Source organism: Sminthopsis crassicaudata, chromosome 1, assembly GCF_048593235.1.
Source record: "Sminthopsis crassicaudata isolate SCR6 chromosome 1, ASM4859323v1, whole genome shotgun sequence".
Taxonomy (NCBI): Eukaryota; Metazoa; Chordata; class Mammalia; order Dasyuromorphia; family Dasyuridae; genus Sminthopsis; species Sminthopsis crassicaudata.
In genome coordinates, this window is record NC_133617.1 from 326,328,352 (window position 1) to 326,350,655 (window position 22,304).

Sequence of the window (22,304 nt, forward strand, 5' to 3'; positions counted from 1 at the left end):
ATTATTCAGAGAAATGCAAATTAAGACAACTCTGAGATACTACTGCACACCTGTCAGATTGGCTAGAATAACAGAGAAAGATAATGTGCAATGTGGAGGGGATGTGGGAAAACAGGGACACTGATACATTATTGGTGGAATTGTGAATATATCCAGCCATTCTGGAGAGCACTTTGGAACTATGCTCAAAAAGTTATCAAACTGTACATACCCTTTGACTCAGCAGTGTTACTACTGGGCTTATATCCCAAAGAGATCTTAGAGAAGGGAAAGGGACCTGTATGTGCAAGAATGTTTGTGGCAGCCCTCTTTGTGGTAGCCAGAAACTGGAAACAGTGGATGCCCATCAATTGGAGAATGGCTGAATAAATTGTGGTATGAGAATATTTTGGAATATTATTGTTCTGTAAGAAATGACCAATAGGATGATTTCAGAAAGGCCTGGAGAGACCTATATCAATTGATGCTGAGTGAAATGAATAGGACCAGGAGATCATTATATACTTCAACAACAATACTATACGAAGATCAATTCTGATGGATGTGTGGCCATCTTCAACAATGAGATGAACCAAATCAATTCCAATTGAGAAGTAATGAACTGAACCAGTTATGCCCAGCGCAAGAACTCTGGGAGATGACTATGAACCACTACATAGAATTCCCAATCCCTCTAATTTTGTCAGCCTGCATTTTTGATTTCCTTCACAGGGTAATTGTACACTATTTCAAAGTCTGATGCTTTTTGTACAGCAAAACAACTGTTTGGACATGTATACATGTATTGTATTTAACTTATACTTTAACATATTGAACATGTATTGGTCAACTTGCCATCTGGAAGGAGGGGAAAAATTAGAACAAAAGGTTTAGCAATTGTCAATGCTATAAAATTACCCATGCATATATCTGGTAAATAAAAACTATTAAAAAAAAAAGAAATGAGCTATTGAATCTGAAGGAAGATAAATGCAGTTGAAATGTAAATGTAAATAAATGAAGACTGAAAATGGTATTGTTGGGAGAATGATGACTAGAAGGTAGAAATGTGAAATTACAGTATCAAATGTTTGTAGAGCACTTTAAATTTTGCAAGTGTTTTCATATACGTTATCTCATTACTCACAAGAACCTGGAAAGGGAGGCACTGTTGTTATTTGTATTTTGTGGATGAGTTTACCAAGATACAGAGAAATTAAATGATTTTCCCTGATCACACAGCTAGTAAGTGTGTGAGGATTTATATTAGTCAGTTTGACTCAGTTCTTTGTGAATTCAAATCTTATATTCTATCCTGGACAACAACATGTAATAAGTAATGTAGTTTGCAGCCTAATTTATAGAGGGTTTTTAAATCTTAGCCTGATTTATTATGGTTAGATTAGTTTAATACACTGAGTACTTTATAAAACTTTGTTATTTATTTAAAAAAACCACAAACATAAAAAAACAACAACTTGCTTTCCTGACCCAAGTTTCTGAAATAACTGAGGGTATTCAGACTGTTATTATTAGTGTGACATTTTTAGCTTTCCTGCCACTTGAGTCCCACAAAACGCTATCTTCCTTTTTGAAGGTCCCACACAACCTAAGCCTCAGGAAAGAATCACTAAATCTCTATTTTTTTCTTTCTGTACTGGACTAAGTTCAGTCTCAGCTGAACTCTGGGGACCTATGACTAGTCCAGAAACACTTCTTCTTTAAAGAAAAAAAAAAAAAAGACCCAGCACCTTTGTAGACCTGTTTTGTTTGTATTGGTTTGTTGCCAAGCTTCATTACAGTATCACTCCAGGAATGCAGACATTTTATAAGGAAATAACAAAGCAAGAAGGATGCTCTAGAGTTTAATGAAGCTCAGATACATTGTATTTGGCCATGATGCCTCTTAGCTAGTGGAGATATGAGAATATGATTTTGTAGAATGTAAATGAAATTATAAGATTTAAATAAAAATCTTGCTCAGCTTTTGAGGAAAAATAATCCTGCCCCAAAACAGTTTTTAATTGGGAAAATAATTATTGTTTTCAAATCCAGGAATTCATTGGACAAAGAAATTGTTAAATGTTTAAAGTGTCAAAATGAAGAAAGTGACCAGAATGTTTACATGTATAGTGCTAGCAATAATTAACAGTTTTCCCACTTCATTTTGATATTTTTTTAGGGCTAGTCCCTATTTATTAATTTGTAAAAAAAAAAATTAGCTGTTTGTAGTGTGTAGCCATTTGTCTCTATGAGTAAGGGTTTTTTTTTTGGGGGGGGGAGGTAAAAAGTCTTAAATATTTTTGTTATACAGATTCTTTTATAAGCTTGAAGAACATTGATTGAGGAGATTTATTTTCCTTATTAAGACAATCAAACTTGTTTGTGTAGCACTGAGAATATATTTCATTTCCCTCAGTGTCCCTACATTGTAATATTAATATTAGTTAGGATGGATTCAGTTAGAGAAAAATGGCATTCTATTTTTAAAGAGCACTAGGGCATGTTTCTTGGGATTGTAGAACCCCCTAATGGAGAACATTATGGGTTGCAGCTTTAAAAATCCACTGAGAAAATATTTTTGGTTTTATAAGCAATTTTAAAAATGGTTAAAAATTCTAAACTAGAATTGTTAAATATTTCTTTCCATTTTAATCCAAGGTATAAATATTATTTAAAATAAGATTTTTGATGTAATAATCTGCAATTTATATTGGATAAGGATATATCATTTTAACCCAAGTTATATGTTATTTTAAAATTTTTCCACTAGAAAAAAAATTCAATCTTTTTTATTTTATAAGGAAAAATAATTCTCCGGAAGATTCAATTAATTCTCTAGATGAAAAAAGATAAATTATTACAAGGTATTAAGCTTCCACTATGAATTATTTTTTTTAAAAATCTGTCTCTGTGACACCAGAAGTCAAGTGTGCTTGAGATATTGTTCTTTTTTTTTTTTTAAATGTTACCTTCAGAATTAATTTCTTTTGTTTATACTCCAATGAATGATTTCTCATACTAAGAACAATTCAAGGAACTGGAATGGATCTTAGTCCAGCTGCCTCATTTCCCACATGAGGATCTGAAGCGCCTAGAGGGATAAAGTGATTCATCCACCGTAACATACAGAGTTATGTGCAGAGCCTGGAAGAGAATGCAGAACTACTGATTGAATGTTCAGTCCAGCGTTCTTTCCACATGCCACACTTATATGCTAAATAGCCTATGTTTATTATAAGACCTATTCATAAGAATCCAAATAGAAAGAAAACATTGACAAACATAGACTAGTTTAGTGTGAGTTTTTTAGCAGTATAATCTTAAAAGTTAGGCACAGATTTCATGTCTCTTGCTGGTATAGAAAAGAAATCCCATTATTTTAGAATATTCTCTTTTTGTTTCAATATTCATAGGAATACGAGTTTAATAGCTCTATAACTTTGTTTTTGGTGCTCAGCTAAAGAAAGAGCCATTTTAGTTTTCTACTTCAGAAAAAGATATGATTTGTATCAGAATGAAAACGCTGTGGGTTTTTTTTTTAATCTACTCTGATCTATATTGCATTGTTTGCTGTCTTGGATCAAAGAATTATTCTGCTAAATAATCTAAAGACCTTAAATGGTAGTTCCTCAATAAGCAAAAAAAAAATCAGTTTCAGATCAGTAGACAAATAATGGAATCTGGAATAAATGTTTATTGATTGAATAAATGACAACATGACATTCAAACAAATTCAGTCCATATTTATTGAGGACAACTGGATAATCATGACTTTATGATTAAGTATTTGGTTGGTTGCTACTAAGGCTATAACTCAAGAACCAGGAGAACATTGTACATAGTGATAACATTGCATAGATTTTGATAGACTTTGCTCTTCTGAGCAATTAATCTAAGACTCATGATAGAAAGTCCTATTTGCAATCAGACAAAGAATTATGGAGTCTGAAAGAACATCAAAGCATACTATTTTCACTTTTTTTTTTCTTTCTCATGGTTTTCCCCCTTTTTTTCTGGTTCCTCTTTCACCACATGACTTAATTTGGAAATGTTTAATATGACTGTACCTGTATATAACTTATATCAAATTGATTGTCATTTTGTGGAGGCAGGAGGAAGAGGGAGAAAAAAGTGAAAATCAAAATGTTACAAAAGTAAATGTTAAAAACTAATAAATTCTCAAAAAAGAAAATAGATCAGAAAGGCATAACATCCATAAATATTTGTAATGTACCTACTAACAATAGCACTGTGCTAATAAGTACCAGAGAAACAAACAAACAAAAAAAAGGTAAAAGAATTATCCCTGCCTTTAAGGATCTTGTATTCTAATGGAGAAGACAGATTGAAAATAAATATATACCAAGAAATTGGTAGAAAATAATTAACAGGGAAAAAAATTAATTAACAGAGCAAAGGCTCTGGAATTAAGGGATTGAGAAAAGTTTCCAATAAAAGTTGGGAATTAGTTAAAACTTAAAGGAAACCAGGGAGTTTAGTAGTCTCTCTATCTTTGAGGAGGGGGCCCATATCAGACTGAAGGATAGCCAAAGAAAGTGTTGAGTTGAGATAAAATGGAATGTTCATGGAACAGCCAGGAAGCCGTTGTCCTGAGATCAAAGCCTATAAGAACTGAATACACGGTAATGTGATAGGATTTGGGAAAAGATTTAGGGCATAAAATTCTACTCTTGGGAATAATAAATAGAAATACTTTTCGTGGCCAAAATGAAGCAGTCTTCTGAAGAATTTTTGTTTCTGATGGAAGGCAGTACAAAGTAATGGAAGGACCTACATTCTGAGTCCAGCTACTAATAGTTTTTAGTGAGGTAGTGAGATACAGTAGAAAATGTGCAAGATATGAGTCAGAGGACCTTCCACAAATACTATCTTTACTCATTTTTATCTTATATGAAAAACATTTTAAGAGTTTGGGGTTAGATAACTTAAAAAGGTCTTTTCTATCTCTGTTGATACTGTATACTATTATATCAGATAAGTACCTAAGGAGTGGATTACTGTTATAGATTTAGAGTTGAAATGAATCTTAAAGTTATCTAAACCAGCTCCCAGATTTTTATAAAGACCCAGAGAGGAAAAAATGAAGGTTAAGAAACCACATATGAAAATTGGGCAAGGAAGTAGATAGTAGAGCTAGAATATAAATCTAGGTTCTATGACTCTTCCATTATATCTCACTGTCTTTCTAAATCAGAGCCAGGACTAAAAGCCAGATGTGAATTCCAATCCTGGTTTTGCTATTTAATACTAATTGTAATGAGTTTAGTTGTCATTTCACTGTACAAAAGGAAGCTATTATTATTTCTTTTAGCTTTTAGCTTTTCACACGAGTATGATCTTTCCCTACTTCCAGGTTCAACAGTTGTGGGGTACCTACTTCACTGTGCCTCATAAATATGGTCATTTGTTGAGCTATCCTAATCTTATTCACAGATACTTTCCTTTGAAATATCTGATAAAATTTTATACATTCTCAGGTTTGGTTTTGGGGAAACTTCACCTTGATGCATGTCCAGATAAGTGGCTTAGTTCATTTTCATCAAGAAGAATCCGATGACATACTCCAGAATTCAGTACCTGCAATAATATTTTGTGTCTAATATTTTCAGCATCAGCGAAGGGAAACCTTAAGCTGTATCATATTTTGCTATAGGCATGATTTCTTGAGAAAGTTCCCTATTCTTTCCTAATCTTAAGCCTAGTAAAAGCAAGAAAATGGAAAGCTATCTAAAAAATACTAAACACCTCTAATTTTGTCCGCCTGCATTTTGGATTTCCTTCACAGGCTAAATGTACACTATTTCAAAGTCCGAATCTTTTTGTTCAGCAAAACAACTGTTTGGTCATGTATACATATATTGTATTTAATTTATAATCTAACATATTTAACATGTATTGGTTGACCTGCCATCTGGGGGGGGGGGAAAGGAGGGGAAAAATTAGAACAAAAGATTTGGCAATTATCAACTTTATAAAATTACCCATGCAAATATCTGGTAAATAAAAACTATTTAAAAATAAAAAATAAATATGTATACAAATATTGGATTTAACATATTTAACATGCAGTGGGCTACTTGCCATCTGGGGGAGAGGGTGGGAGGAAGGAGGGGAAAATTTGGAACAGAAATTACCCATACATATGTTTTGTAAATTTAAAAATATAATATAAATAAATAAATAAATAAATATTGAACTAAAACTAAGTGGGAAGGTAACAGTAAATATTGGAATATTGATCAATATTCAAGCTATGAATAACCTCCTTCCTTAAGTTTTTGGATATAATAGAAGAATTTTGTCTTATTTTTAAAAACTACAGCAACTTAACTTGAAAACAAAGATTTTATGTATATTTCAATCCCTTCAATCTCTTATATTGTATGTTATATTTTTTTTGAGATGACAGGAAGGGAGCCATACAACACATAAAAGATACATTTACTATGAGTCAATCTAATATTTACAGACTCCATTCTCTTAAATGTTTTTAGGAAAGGACTTTCTAGGAAATTCTAGAATCAGATATTCTGAGTAACTATACATATCACGTACATGTTACCTGTAGTACACTCCAAACGTCAAATAATCAGTAGCATAAATTTCCTTTCTGACTTTAGATTCTAGGAATGAGGTAATCAGTTTTCCTAGAAAGTTCTGTCTCTAAAAGTGGAACACTCAACTGATACTAGGAAAGAGAACAGGTGGAGGGGAGGGGAAGGAAAGGGAGATAGTGTTGTTAATTGGGCTGGCCGACATTATTTAAAAAGCATTTTAGAATGGGATGGCCCCTCAAAAATAATTTTTGCTTTAAAATAAGTATTTTATATATAAATAATTGAGGTACAGAGAGGTACAATTGATATTTTATCTAGAGTTTCATTAAGCCAGTTTATAACAGAACCAAGATCAGACCTGTTCTTCCATTTCCCAGTCTAGGAATTTTTCCATGTGACTACATTTCATCATTTCCAAGCATACCCTTACAGACATTATCAACAATACTTAATCTTATGGTACTTTGTACTTATATGAGCTTATATTCTATATATGACATTTATTTATCTATTATTATATTATATTATGTTAGATAGATATATTTATACCTAATGACCTTATGAGATTGCAAACTGCTTGAGATTAGAACCTTTGCCTTTTTTAATCTTTGCCTCAGTGTCTAGCATGTAAAGATTATTTAATAAATATCAGAGGAAGGAAGGTAGGAGAAAAGAATAGAGAAAGAAATAAGTCATATAACATAAATAAACCTGATTATATACAAAAGTATATTAGAGCAATCAAGTTGTTAGATGAAAGCATATAATGATAATGATTCATTGATGTAGTTTTTTACTTAGCAATGAATTGTCCTGCATACTCCTATCACTGTGCTAAATATAACAGGAATTAAAATATTATTTCAGAAAATTGTCAGAAAAATGGGTTTGTTTTTCTAAGGAAAATGATGTATTAATCTGAGTTTTTTGAGCTTATTTAAAGTAAGTATAAATAACATCAGGCAGTAATAGGGATCAGGATTCTTAAAGGTCAGTGAAATAGGCAAGTCCAGAGATGAAACAATAAATGAACCCATTTTTAATCTGGCCAGGAACTTTTGTTGACAGCAACAAGGTGCTGACCAAAAAGAGATCTCTTGGATGTCATAGTCCATCTTAGGAAGGATATTTTAGGGTTTTTTTGTGGGGATTAATTTTATTTAATTTCTCCCTTATACCCATCCACAATTAAGAAACCATATATGAAATTATGCAGAACATTTCCATAAAAGTCAAGTTGTGAAAGAAAACATAGATTTTCCACTATAATGGAAATTAAAAACCCTCATTTAAAAGGAAGCAAGAGATAGAGAAAGAGAGAATGCTTACATCTGTATTTAGATTTTTCATCATAAGCCCTTTAGAGTAGTTGTGGATGATTATACTACTAAGAAAAGCAAAGCCATTTACAAATGGTCATCTCAGAACATTGTTATTACTTTATATACAGTACATTTTACTTTGTTCATGGAGGACTTTCCTGATTTTTTTTCCTGAGATCATCTTGCTCATCATTTCTCAGAGAATGATAATATTTTAGGAAGAATATTGGGATGATACTCTGAATTAGCCTCCAAATTAGAACTATTATTCTCTTAAAAAGCCACTCTTTTGCTATGAAAGAGTGATACCTGTAAAGAATTTCAATAGATTTGAATATCTAATTCCTCTTTTCCCCTATTTATTTTCCTTTGCTCACTAGAACCATCAGTTTGATATGGAGTCTGTTTACTTGAGAATTTAAAAAAAGTAAACAAAAATATGGTCATATTGAACAGTCTAAGGAGTTTCTGATATACAACAATCTCTATCTCTGAACTTTCCTCATTACAATTTTGTTTATCAAATTTATTAAGCTTATAATGTTTTCTTAGATAAATACTCAGATTCATTTACATTTTCCCAGTACTACCTACGTATGCCAATTGATGTTGGAAAGAGAGACTATGTATGTAGCATGTGGCTACTCAGCCTACATTTTCAATTTTATGTAAAGTTGACCAACCATGTTAAATCCATTGCGGCATGTATACTTTCATTATTTGATTGATATCACATCAAAGGTGAAATTCCTTTAAATATTACTATCAATTATCCAGATTATGACTTGTTTTCTTTCTCTCTGTTTTAGCTGGGAAGTGGTAAATTCCAAAGTTGATGAAAAGCCTGGACTCAGCCAATGTATTGCAGAATCATGGATGAACTTCAGCTTATTTCTTCAAGAAATGGCACTCTTTAAGCAGCAGAACCCTGGCAAGGCAAGTTTCATTGTACATGGTAATCATTACATTTATTAAAGCATCCAACAAATTTGGAAATAGTTGACCTTATATCAGGTTACAAATCAGGTTGCAAATTACATCAAGTTGTATTCATTTTGAATTTACTTTAAAGAATGTATAATATGCTGAAAGAAAGCATTAAAATAATAGGCAGACAACTTGGATTTAAATCCCAATTCTGCTACTATACTAATTTAGATTGCCCTGGATAAGCCACTTTCCCACAACTCTTAAGTTAGGAATGATAATATTTGAATAATCTTTCTCACAGAGTTATTATGAGGAAAAGATATTATAAATGTTAAAAGTATTATACAAATGAATATTATGTTTATTATAAAAATAGGGTTTAGAGAATGTTGTAGATGTTATATTAGTTTAAAGTCAGCTATGCTTTTATTCTGAATTTAAGAATTGTTATAACTCAGATCAAGGAGAAGCTACCTGATTTTAAAAATCATTTGTTGTATTCAAATAATATAAGCCAAAAAACACATTATGAATTCAATATGATTCTCTTTTGGTTTCTACTGTGGAAAAATGAAACAATTTTCTTTCTTTCCATTTCCACACAAAAATTAAGGAAGCTTTTAATAGAAATACTAATTATAAAATAGAACAAATAAAATAAATATTATTGGAAATCCTTTTTAACACAAAATAAATAATAAACCTTAATATTTTTCAAATTGAATTTGTGGGGAAAGAGGTATCTCATGTTATAACTCAGATCAAGGACTTTGTAAAATGAGACACCTACTTCCCGGATGGGTAAAATGAGATATTTTTAAGTGCTTTGCAAACTTGAAAATTGTACACCAGAAGAAAAGAAAGATACCAGAAGTGATAATATGAAATAGATTTATAAGTAGATTTGGGAGAGCAAAATTATTAAAGAGTATTATAAAAATAGTATTGGTTCAGTTCACAGCATAAAAAAATTGTCAAGAGACATCCATCACAGGTTATAAAGGTGTGCCATTTTTTTAAAAACATGGAATAGCTTATAGGCATAATCAACCACAACTAAGTAAGACATAGGTGATTAAGCAACTTGCTTTTTGGGGAAACATGACTTTTATAGCTCAGGGAGAAAGGGGAAATAAAGGGTGGGATCTGGGGAATGACAAGATTGTGTATTGAGATATAGAGGATAGTTTGGAAAAACTGAGTTCCCACGAAGATTGTCTCCAATGTGCTAATCTAAGCAGACTCAGAAGTTGAAGACAGGATGGATGGATTAATAAAGAACTCCAGCTTCACATGATTCTATACAAACAGGACACTTTGAAAAAACTGATTTGATTATATGATTAATAGGATTAGGATGAGTCCATCATTTTAGCAATTCCAAAGAACAAGTTAATTTAGAGTTCACATCACTATAATATGCTAACTATTGTCATATTAAGGTTATAGCATATTCATGCTATAAAATAACTTTTAACCTTAAAACAAAAGTTTAGCAAACTTTTTAACTTCTTATGTGAGCAGCTCATGCTTTTCTTTCCAGCCATAAATCTCCCTGCTGAAATCTTTTATGTCCCTTTTCCTACCCAATTGTTTGTTGGTCATGTGCTGCTATATGCCTATATGTCTTCTCCACTGACCTTGATGTGACTATTAGCCAATATAGCATCATTATTGAAAAAAACTATTAATATAAAGACTGTCCTGTGTTTCAGAGAGAAGCTTGGATCACTACAAGTATTCTGTAGTATGTGTTTTGGTCCCTAGTGTTTTAAAAACAGATTCATTTCTTCATATTTCATCACATTGCCCTTACTTTTCTCATGTCAAAGGTTAAAAATAAAAAAATGAACATGCAATTTAGCCTTTCTTCTTTTAATCACTTCTCTTTCAAAAGGTATATATCCCTTTGTCACCTATATCATTTTCAAAAATCCCTTTTAACCATGGTACTCCTTCACCTCTGGCAATCACAGCTTCCTCCAAATAAGTGGGAGTGTTTGTGTCCTAATTGCACAAATATAGTTCAAAATCTTGTTCTAATATACACTATTCTTAGGCCATACAAGAATCAAGAATCAAATAGCAAATATTTAATTATGATGGAATAGGGAAAATAATGTACTTAGGACCCTAAACAAACAGGATGATTTACATTATTCCTCCTGTGTACAAAATAGGTGTAACTTTCTAAAACTACTAGTGGAGAAGTAACAACCCCCATGAAAATTCATGCAGGATTTAGAAAAATTCTTCTATCCTGACAGGGGTAAATAGGGTAGATTTTTTAAAAAAATCCACAAGTAACTTATTAAAAAATAATTAGGAGTGGTAGTGGCATATATGTAGCAATAATAAATTGTCTTCATCAAATAAATACTGATTGTCAGCTCTTTTTTTTCCCCCCCCTTTTTGATTAAACTTCTAGTTTTGCCTCCTGGTCTGCAGTGTGTGCACATTTTTTACGATCTTAGGAAGTTACATTCCTGGAGTCATACTCTCCTACTTCGTATGTAAGTTTATACCCTCTTTAATTTATATTGTATTTGTGGTATAATATAATTGCAAATATATTTTTCTATGAGAATTTATAGCTTCCTTTAAGATTCAGCTTGCTCAAGTGCACTTCTTCTATGAGGGATTTGCTAGAGCCTTCAGCTGCTACTGTTGTCTCTTTTAGGATTACCTTCCAATTTCCATATGTATGTTCTGATTTATACATGTTTTCTCTCCCATTAGACATAAGCTTCTTGAGACAGGAATTGTTTTTTTCTTTTTAAAAAAGCTCCCAACATGTAGTACTATATGCCTAGCATGTGCTAAATGCTTAATAAAATATTTCATTGATGGTTTCTTGAGAAGAGTTAGATTGAAGTTGAAAATCCACTCTGTTATATCTCACTTTATCAGTGAAGAAACTAAGGGACTATTAGGTGGCAGAGCTACAACTACATTCCTGGTCATTTGACCCCACTTCCTGTCTTCTTTCCAGAATGTCATACTGACTCTCAGAAATTTATTTTCCCTGAAAATGAAATAGCCCAAATCTAAGTACCTTACCTTACAGTTTTGAGGTTGCAAGGGCATGAATGGATAAAACTCTGGTTTACCACCAGCTTTTGAACAAGGCTTATTATTAAAGTTGTTTATGGCAACAATGGTAATGATGAAGTTGACAGAAGGAAAGTGAAAGGCTCCCTTGTTTGTGAAATAAGTTAATTATTTTGTTTTCATGATTTCTATTCTGTCCAGTGCAGAGTACTTTTCCTAAGAAATAAACACTTATTTGGCAGTAAAGGACAGTCAGTACTTTTTTTTTTCCTCTAGAATTTTGATCACTTGAAAATAAATATTTTCTTTCCCCTTTTTATCCTTTTAGTACTCTGTGCCTTTTTGTGTCCACTGTTTAAGTGCAATGAATTTGGACAAAGAGTATATAGCAAGATCAAGTCATTTCTGCTGAAACTAGATTTTGGAATAGGAGAATATATTAACCAAAAGAGGCGAGAAAGATCTGGTAAGTAAGGTTTAAAAGTAGATGCCACATATTAAATGGACATACATACATGAATCGTTGAATTAGATTTAAGAGGTTTCTCTGTGAGCAAGGCCTCATGCTAACCACTGTTTCTACTTTAAAGGGTTTTACCTAAATTCTCAGGAGAGCAAGCTCCTTGCGTACTGTTTATTTGTTTTTATATTTTATATATATATATATATATATATATATATATATATATATATATATATCCCCCCAATACCCGTCCACCCCAGTTTTCATGCATTACATTGAATTTATTGAATAAGTTTTAAATGGGGGAATCCATGGTGGTGAAAAGTGTAAACATTTTATATCTGATTAAATTTCTTGAGTTTATCCCACTTGAGAGTGGGATAATGATATTTTGGAGTTGAAAAAGCCTACAGAATAATGTTAGGAATAGAGAATAATCATAGTAAGGGGGGAGGGATAGAAGAAGTAGGAAAACTGATTTCCCACTCAGCTTATCTGAGACAGTGATACAGAAATAATTTATTCAGCTTCTCAATGATGTTTCTGCTGTGAAAACATTCAAGATTTGGAAATGTTTGAGAACTTGAGAAATGTGGGATGAGCATGAAGAAGCAGCCATGGTAGGCAAGATGTAGTACTTACAGGAAAGCTAGGAAACTAAAAGCTCATATGTACATTTTCTTTTTCAACAGAGGCAGATAAAGAAAAAAATCACAAAGATGACAGTGAATTAGACTTTTCAGCCCTTTGTCCTAAGGTACTTTGTGTTTAATTTTTGGTGGTTCTCTTTTAAGTTTGATTGTCAATTCACTTGCCTGCAACAAAGCTGCATGTTCATTATGGTGGAATTTCAGCATTTCAACACATTTGTTAAATCATTTTTTCATTTTTATCTCACAACTACTTGTGTTAGTGTTTGTACAAGAAAAGATGATTGGAATTAATATTTGACTTTTCTAATTTGTCATAGGTTAGCCTTACAACTGTTGCCAAAGAGCTATCTGTGTCTGACACAGATATATCAGAAGTATCTTGGACTGATAATGGCACCTTCAATCTATCTGAAGGATGTACTCCACAAACAGACACTTCTGATGGTATGTAACCATGATGATGATGTTGGTAATGATAATAATTAGCATTTATATAATGCCTACTGCAGGCACTGTACTAAGTTCTTTACAAATATTTCATTTGATCCTTGCAACAACAACCTGGGGAGGGTAGGTACTATTATTATCCCCATTTTACTGTTGAGGAAACTAAAACAATACAGAGTTTAAGTGACTTGCCTAGAATCACACAGGTAGTTGGTATCTGAGGTTGGATTTGAACTCAGGCTTTTCTGGCTGCAGGTCTGGCATTATATTCATTGGGTCACTTAAGCTGTCTTTTAATGTAATGTATGTTATTGCTTTTTGATAGTCTGAATCATTATTAAAACATCATGCAAAATGCTTAATATTCTGTATATGGGGTAGATATATGGAGATAGAACAATTTTCTTAATAGGATCATACATTTAGAGCTAGAAGAGAACATCAATCCATTCAGTTTAACCTCTTCATTTTACAGATGGGGAAGGTGAAGTCTAGATTTCCCCAAAGTGATACAGGATGCAAGTGACAGGTGGGATTTGAAATTAGCTCCTTTTGACTTTAAATCCTAATACTTTTATATCAAGTTGTCCCTACTCTATATAGCACACTGCCTATTTTCAGGAACAATTTTCCCTCAATCATTGAGAGAGAGAGTTGAATATAGTGAGTTATGGTAACTCCTTCCTTCCCCTCCCTTTTTTCCATATCCTTATATAATATATGAAAATTTTGTTTTTGTATAAATTCAGCATAACACATTGTACCATAAATTGTATAAATTTTGGATAAATCAACTTAGAGTAATGTAGCACAGTTTTCTTTAATATTTATCCTCTAAGACTATTAGTTAAACTTAGAAGAGAATCTTATCACTATTACTCCTCGCTTCATTGGACTGTGCTCACTTTGTGTTTTGATATTTCATTGGATTTCAAGACGTGGGTATTCTCTAAGACAATGGGTATTTTAGAGCAGCAAGGGCTTTGCTAGATCACAGCAAACTAGAAAAGTTTTGAGTACAGGCCTATAGTTTGACCAAATTGGAGAAGTTTATTACTTGGTGGCTGCAGGACCATGAACTGATTTTGTTTTTTTTTTTAAACCACAGCAGTTATTGAAGATGATTTACCCAATTAGAGAGAGAGGCTGTGATCTCTTATCAATAGAAGGGAGTAATTTCCATTTCTGTTAGAAATTACAAATCCAAGATAAACATAAGCATAGCCCTCACAATAATCACTATCTTCTGTCAGGAGGGCTTTCTCAGTTTAACTGCTTACATGATCTCAAGCTGGTCACTCATTTCACCATCTTCTGGGCCTCAAAGGCTTTGTCATATGTGAAATGCAAAGTAATCAAGTGATTGCTAATCTATGAGATGGATTGTTAAATAGCCACAAATCTTCAAGGACTGAGGTCATATTTTGAAGTACAAAATAAAATAGCTCTTCGCTCTAAGGTACTATATTAAGAAAAGAGATAAAAAGTCTTTGGAGACTTAATAATAGTTGCAAAAATGAATGGTAGCAGCACTCAGGGGTTAGGAAACAAAAAATATCAATAAAAATAAATATTTATGTAGCACTTTTAATGTTTGTAAAGTATTTTATACATATTATCTCATTTAATCTCCTCAATAATCTTGTAAGAATTTAAGTTATATTTACAGATCAGGAAGCTGAAGTAGAGAAAGATTAAGTGACTTGCTCAGGGATACATAGCTAATAAGCACTTGCAAACAGGATTCACACTCAGGTCTTCCTAAATCCTAAATACTCAATCTGCTTGTACAACCTATAGTAATTATTTATTGGAGAGATGCAGAAAATTCAAATAACATTTATTTTGCTCCTTTTATCAGTGTAATCTTTCTTCCCTGACTGCAGATGAAAATCCTTGTATACCTTGATAGTAGTAGTAATAATAATAACACTAAAAATTGAGTACTTTTATAGAGCCTTAACTATTTTATTCTCATAACAAACCTGGAGGTAGATGCTATTATTATCCTCATTTTACAGATGAGGAAACTTGAGGCAAGCAGATTAGGTGATTTGCCATAGGTCACATAACTAGTCAGTGTCAGATAAAGGATTTGAACTTAGCTCTTCCTGACTGGCCATTTGAGCCATCTAGTTGTCTTGAGTTGATATAGCTAAAAATAGTTGTCACCTCCTGGTTAATCCTTAGATAGTTTTATAAGATAGTCTCTGCCCATAAGTAGTTCACGATTTAACAGGGGAGGACAACACATAGAAGCTGATAGACTGGGAGCCTAGGGACTGTGATAAAGTCCTGTAGCCAGGAAGCAGATGGTCTGAGGAGGTAAGAATTTTGGAGTTGTTTTCATCTTGTAGAATGTTGACGCTTTGGACAATAATAATAAGTCCAGGAAAGTAGCTGAGTGGAAATTGATGAATTGAATTCCCATAGAGCCCTCCTTAGATGTGGAGAATCAGAAAAGATTTCTCCAATATCCACCTTCCACCTTCTCCAGTCATAGGGTGGGAGAGTTCCCTAAATTTCTTCAGTTAAATGAGAAAGTTGGCCTCTATGTCCTTAAAGATTCCTTTTAGCTCTAAATCTATGGCCTTATGAGAATTCAGCTTTACTTCTATGCTATCATGTAATCATGCTTGCTAAAGCATGAGATTAGGACTTTAATAGAAATACTATTTAACCACATCTCAGTTCACTTTTATGGCATTTAGTGTCTACAGTCCCCACTGTGTACTAAAATGAATTAAAGACTTTTAAATACTAATAGTGACTTACTATTATGTTAACAAAAGAGTAATTAACTCACTATGTGTCTAAAGATAAAAATATTAAGTAACTACTATATGCTTAATGAAAAAAGATTTTTTTAAAGATATATGGTATTCCTGTAGGCAAGAAATTAAGATTAAGTAAATAAGATCAATTTTATTTTGTGGAAAGTCAGAGGGCTAAGTATCAGGTATACCCCTACAGATTCTTTTATTGAATATGGAACTGAGTTAGATAGGGCCTCTGATATCTTTCTCCCTATAGAAGCACACATGAGGATATTCAAAGTTTCTCATATATATCATAACTAACATTCAACCACAGGAAAAAGGGCCATATTTGCCTTAGGGGCTATTATACACAGATATCAGTGAAAAGCAGAACATGAGAAAACACCTATTTGACATGTGAGAGCACTTTTGTTTCCAATTTGACATTGGTATATGTGGTTCATATCATAAAGAAGAGAACTTTTGTTCTAATTTGCATTTAAAATTAAAGGTTAACCAGCCCCTTAATATTGAAAATTGGCTAGTAGTTTGATGTGTTCTATAACACATATAGTTGATTATAAGTTAAACATATATCTTTTTGCTTAGCATTACTGAATTTGTGCTATCCTAGGCCTCTTAAGTCAGCAGATTTTGGAAAATTTGTAGAGGAGAGGAGAATTCAATCTGTAATTTCTCTAGGAAATCCATTTCAGTCTCAGTGCTCTGCTGCTTCAATGTGATGCAGAAAAAAGCTGTGTCAGTTTTGTAGACTAACTTGAGAGTTCAGACTAAATTAAGTCATCCTTTATATTGAAGAACTTTATTTCAGATTCCTTATTGCATATCTCAATTATCTCATAGATCTCGATCGACCCAGTGAACAGGAAGAAGCTTTCTCCAGAGATCTTTCAGAATTTCCATCTCTAGAAAATGGCATGGGAACAAATGATGAAGATGAGTTGAGCCTTGGCTTGCCTATCCAGTACAAAAGAAAAAAAGAACAGCTGGATAGTGGTCACAGACAGAGTAAAGAGAGGCATCCAGCAGCTGATCTTTCCCTTCCTCTGAGCAGTGACCAAACCATTCACTTGATGGGTAATCTGGCTGGTGATGTCATTGTAGCTGCAATGTCTGCTGCCATCAAAGACCAGTTACAACAGGGAGTGCAGAAAGCATCTTCCCAGCCCTCACCTAGCCCAGGGGATGACACAGACACAGAAGAATGTGATGATTTTGAACTACTGGACCAGTCAGAGCTCGATCAGATCGAGAGTGAACTGGGACTTACACAAGACCAGGAAGCAGAACCACAGCAAAAGAAATCTTCAGGCTTCCTTTCAAATTTGCTGGGAGGCCATTAACTTGGGAATCAGAGCTTGCAACAGAGCAGAAATAAACCACAAAAAAATTTAAAACAAACAAAAAGAAAAAAAAAAGAAAATTATATAAGCTGTGAGCTTTAACTATTACTTTAGATTTGTTGTCCTATTTTCCCTTCTGCAGTGAATTAACTGGATATATATCAGCTGAAACTGAAAATTTAATATTTCTGATCATTATACCTAGGCCTAGTAGCATGGAAACGAATTCTATATCCACAGAGAGGAACATTACAGATTTTTTTTTAAAGGAAAAGATCAAATGTTAGAGTGATACAACCTTCCAAGTATTCTCTATCCTTTTCATCATACTTCATCTTTCAAGTCTGCAGTTTATTGTGACACAGTGAGAAAGGTGTTGCAATATATATATATATATATATATATATATGTGTGTGTGTAAAGCTTTATGCTATCCTCTCCCCCCAGTATTTTGAAATAGTTTTAAAATTTTGATGTTAAAGAATCCTTGCATCATTTTTTTTAAATTTAAGAACTTGGACAGCACTATCAAAAGGAATTAACTAGGAAAATAAAATGATTTTACATAAATCATTATTTTAAACTCTTTGGATAGGCTGATACATTTCCAGGTTATTTCTGCAGTAGTAGGCTTATAGATGTGTTAAGTGGCCTGCTCCTAAATCGATTGCCATCAAAAAGCAAGTATTGCTATGTCATGCAGATGCTGATCATAATGTAAACAGACAAAATTTTTGTTGTAGTTTGTTCCCTGTTTGTCAAATGATAGGGATTTTGGAGTGCTGATGTTTAACATAAACAAGCCTTCTTCCTTACACAGGCTGATTTATCTCCTACATTAGTTGATGAACAGTAGCAGCCCCTAAGATTGTGGAGTTCTCTAGTCTATGCTGTCATTTGTGAACATCAGCTGCCTAGCAGAATTATTTAGTCCTATACCCCTGGTCTGGGTAATTTAAGTAAAAGAGGAATTCACTTTGTTTGGAAATGTATTTATTTGTCATTTTAAGTCTATACATGGTAATTTCTTGATGATTTGGGTTCTGGAATAGATTTTAACTATCAAAATATCATAAAAACTTTTTTTTGAAAATCTTTAAATAACTAAATTTGTTATAAGGAACAGATTTCTTAGTAAGGAACAAAGTAAGACATGAAACCAATTTATTAATGTGAAACTTTGAGAAGGGTTGAGGGACCATGTCAGCTATTACAAAAACAGCTAATATAGCTGGCATTTTAAAAGATGAACATGGTCACCTGGGACCCTCAGAAAGGAAGGATAATCCCAGCAAATAGGAAGCCTATTTTTCTCTCCTTTCCTTTTGTTTACCTGCCTTATCTTCCTAAAGAAAAATTGTAGGTAATTCTACATTTTAATGTGGTATACCTTATTTATTTATTTTTCTTTCTGAGGTATTAAAAATCTAGACTGAATTTGCCAAATATTGTAGGGAGAAAAGTTACATAAGACTTTTGACATTTCCTATTTGTGGTTGCTGTGCTTTTGTATCAGTAGGTGCCTAGTGGTTATTGTTTGCTTGTCCCTTTTGGTACAAAGTGAGTCTGTGCCTTTGTTATCTTGCCCATTCTGGAACAAAGGAAAACTATTTGTTGGACAAATTGTGTGGTCTTGGGGAAATATGTCCTAATTCCATTCAATGAAAGTTTCTGGACATGAAGAAAAAGTTATATATCAATTTTGTAATAAATTGTTTCCAGGTTCTTCATGTGAGCTTCCTCATAAAAACATTCTTATCCAGGAAGTCCAAACATATATAAAAGCCATTTCAATTTCTCAGTTGAGGAAAAAGTACAGGTTTCCCCTCTCCCCTTAGTGTATCTTTAAGACAATCCAGGTAGTCATAAAAGTATAAAGAGGACAAGCCTAACAGAAGATTGTCAACAGTTGAGTTGTATGATGGATAAACAATGAATATTAGAGGGTCAAATATTTAAAAAAAATAAAATAAAATGGGCTTGGGGTGGGGTGGGAGTTGGCTTGGGAAAAGGTGTTACCAGGATTGCAAGTACAGTAGTTCAGACATATAATAGCTTTCCTTAAACAGTGACATTGTAAGCAAGTGTGCACTTTAATGCTATTTGCTCAAAAATAAATGTGATTATTATGTATCCAACAAAACAGAACTCTTCTCAAAACATTAATTAAACCAAACAACATATAATGAAAGGAGTAGTTGTCAAGGCTTTTTGTATATAATCTTTTTTTTCTGGTTTTGAGATATAGGTGTTGTGCATTTGCCTTTGTGTTTGAGAATTTGTATGTGTCATCTGGCACATTAAAAAAAAAAAAAAAAAAAAAAGTTTCCCTGTAGTGATCTTGCTACACATGCTGTATCACAAGAACATAATATGGCATTGTATCTCTCCCCTGTATCTCTTTAAAAATGGTTGAAAATCTCCTATCAAGTCAAAAAATATTCAGTCAAAGTGAACCAGGTGTACCTTTTTGATACTAAATATATTAGAGTAATTGTTCTCTAATTTCACATAGACCATTCTGAGTAACAGTATGTAATAATATAGTCTAGGTGATTATGTACTAGGTTTTTTTTTTTTTTAAATAACAAAATAACGCTAGAGAAGTGGAAGTTTTCTATGTTGGTATATCAATTTGGACTTTGAAGAAAAAACTATTTTCCCTTTTTGAAAGACCTTTGTTTCTCCCTTGTTCTGTTAGCTTAAAAAATAGAATTTTCACACTAAGAACCTTTTTTAGAATCATACTATTGAAGCTGAAAGAGACCTTAAAAGTACTCTAATTCAGACCTATAATTTTAGTTAAGGAAACTGAGGCTCAGAAAGCAGAATGCAAGCTCCTTTGAGGGCAGGACCTTTGAGTTTTGTTTTTTGTTTTTGTTTTTTTCTTTTTGGTCTTTGTCCTTCCCCTTCCCCAGCCCCCCAGTACCTAGCACAGTGTCTTGAATGTTTTAGGCACTTAAATGATGATTCAATTGAATTAATAAAGAAACATCTATTTTACAGCTTTGTACAAGAGGAGGGGGAAAAATCGATGCTCTTTAATGAAATTAAACTTTCGGTATTAAAAAAAATTTAGGAATCTTGAAATAATTCCATTTGCTTCATTTGAGAGGGGGAAAAAATCACACACCCTCAAGAATATTAAATTTGTATTGTTTTAAAAATAAATATTTGTCTAAGAGAAATAAAGCAAACTAAGCAATGTCAACATTCATATTAAGCACCATTTAAGAAATTTGTGCTTAATGTTAACATTTTTCCAACATTTTTGCAAAACTACTGTGCTTGGGCATTGTAGAAGAAACCAATCAGATTAGGAATAGTGTCTGCCTTCATGCAGTTTACTGTCATGTTTAACAGTCAGGCTGGGATTTTTAAATAACATTTGTGATTTGAACCATTCAAATTATCTTGCTATAGTTAGTGTGAGAGTAAAATTATTCTGAGAAATTTGACTAAATTACCATTAATGATAGGTGATAATATTAGAAGGTCCAAGAATTAGATATTTATGCATTCCTATCTTTTCTTTCCACTACTGTGTTAATCTGACCTAAGCTAGATGGGAATAAACAAGCTGGGATTCTGGTTCTATTATGATGGCCTGAAGTAAATCAATAAACAGCCCATGTGCCTCAGTTTCTCCTTCTATAAATGAGGATTCTATTATTTATTTCCGCTCTACCTCACCATGATGTAGTGAAAACAAGAAAATTAATTCCTTGAACAAAGGCACTATGTAAAACCAAGGTATTCATTACTATTTCACAACATAATTTATGAAGTCTTCCTCTGAGCATTAGAATAAAGGCAACATGCAAGTGCCTACTCAAATGAAAACTCTAATAATGATTTTCATGGCTTTGCACAAATGCATACTTTCATATACCAATTTAGTTTTGTTTTTTACATGTTTATGAAGGAAGGATACAATTTATTATAATTGAGTAGAATTATATGAAATGTTAAAATAAACTTTTATTTAATTTGGGTTCATTCTTCACTCTTAACTGAATGAAAAAAACCTTGGTATAAGGAGAATCCCCCAGATGTAAATTGATCATTCAGACTAAAGTCTGTGAACCAAACACTGTGACAGATACCTTAGCGTCAATTTAAATTTAATGTGAATGTATCATACTAATCACCTGTAGACTCCATATATCCAGATAACCAGAAATTTTGGAGGTTGCAAAATGTCTTAAAACTGTTTATGGAAGTATCATTTGCAGCACTTTAATTAACATGAATGTTTTATAAACATGGAATAATTGATAGCAATTGTTTGTAAACCATTTAATAAATGTCTGTTAGTTTTTACCTTTCAAAACGTTTTTTTTTTTTTTTTTAATCCTCAAAAATAAGCTGTAACCAACATATTGCCCAGCTATTAAGCTCAGAATGGCTGAAAGGTATTTATGAAAAAAATTATTTTTAACTACTGTTTAGAAGTAACATTTATTTGGATTTTGTCAAGATTTAAGATTATATCTTCCAATATATTCACTTGATTGATAACAGTAAACTTCTTAAGAATCCTGTTTTTATATTTTGGATTTTTTCGTTGTCAAGTGTTGTTAAGTTTCTCTTTGGTGTATGGAAATAATGAGAAGCTAGTACTTTGTGTGTGCTGTCTCTTTATAGAATTGAGATATATCCTAATTCCAACTTCAGTTATTAAAATGAAGGATAACTCAAGAAATATCACAAAATATGAAAACAGTTCTAACCCACCTATTCACATCTGAACAA

General features: G+C 32.5%; 1 protein-coding gene across 3 annotated transcripts in view; it reads left to right on the plus strand.

Moving 5' to 3' along the window:
- RETREG1 (reticulophagy regulator 1) overlaps positions 1 to 21,882 on the plus strand; it is a 171,069-nt gene extending 149,187 nt beyond the window's left edge. For all 3 annotated transcript variants that reach the window (XM_074279101.1, XM_074279103.1, XM_074279102.1), the window contains 6 exons: positions 8,692 to 8,818; positions 11,241 to 11,325; positions 12,192 to 12,329; positions 13,019 to 13,083; positions 13,297 to 13,423; positions 17,050 to 21,882. In XM_074279101.1, coding sequence (XP_074135202.1) covers positions 8,692 to 8,818; positions 11,241 to 11,325; positions 12,192 to 12,329; positions 13,019 to 13,083; positions 13,297 to 13,423; positions 17,050 to 17,549 — 1,042 coding nt within the window. In that variant the 3' untranslated portion in view covers positions 17,550 to 21,882. The remainder of the gene's footprint in view (positions 1 to 8,691; positions 8,819 to 11,240; positions 11,326 to 12,191; positions 12,330 to 13,018; positions 13,084 to 13,296; positions 13,424 to 17,049) is intronic.
- Positions 21,883 to 22,304: the final 422 nt, after the last annotated feature.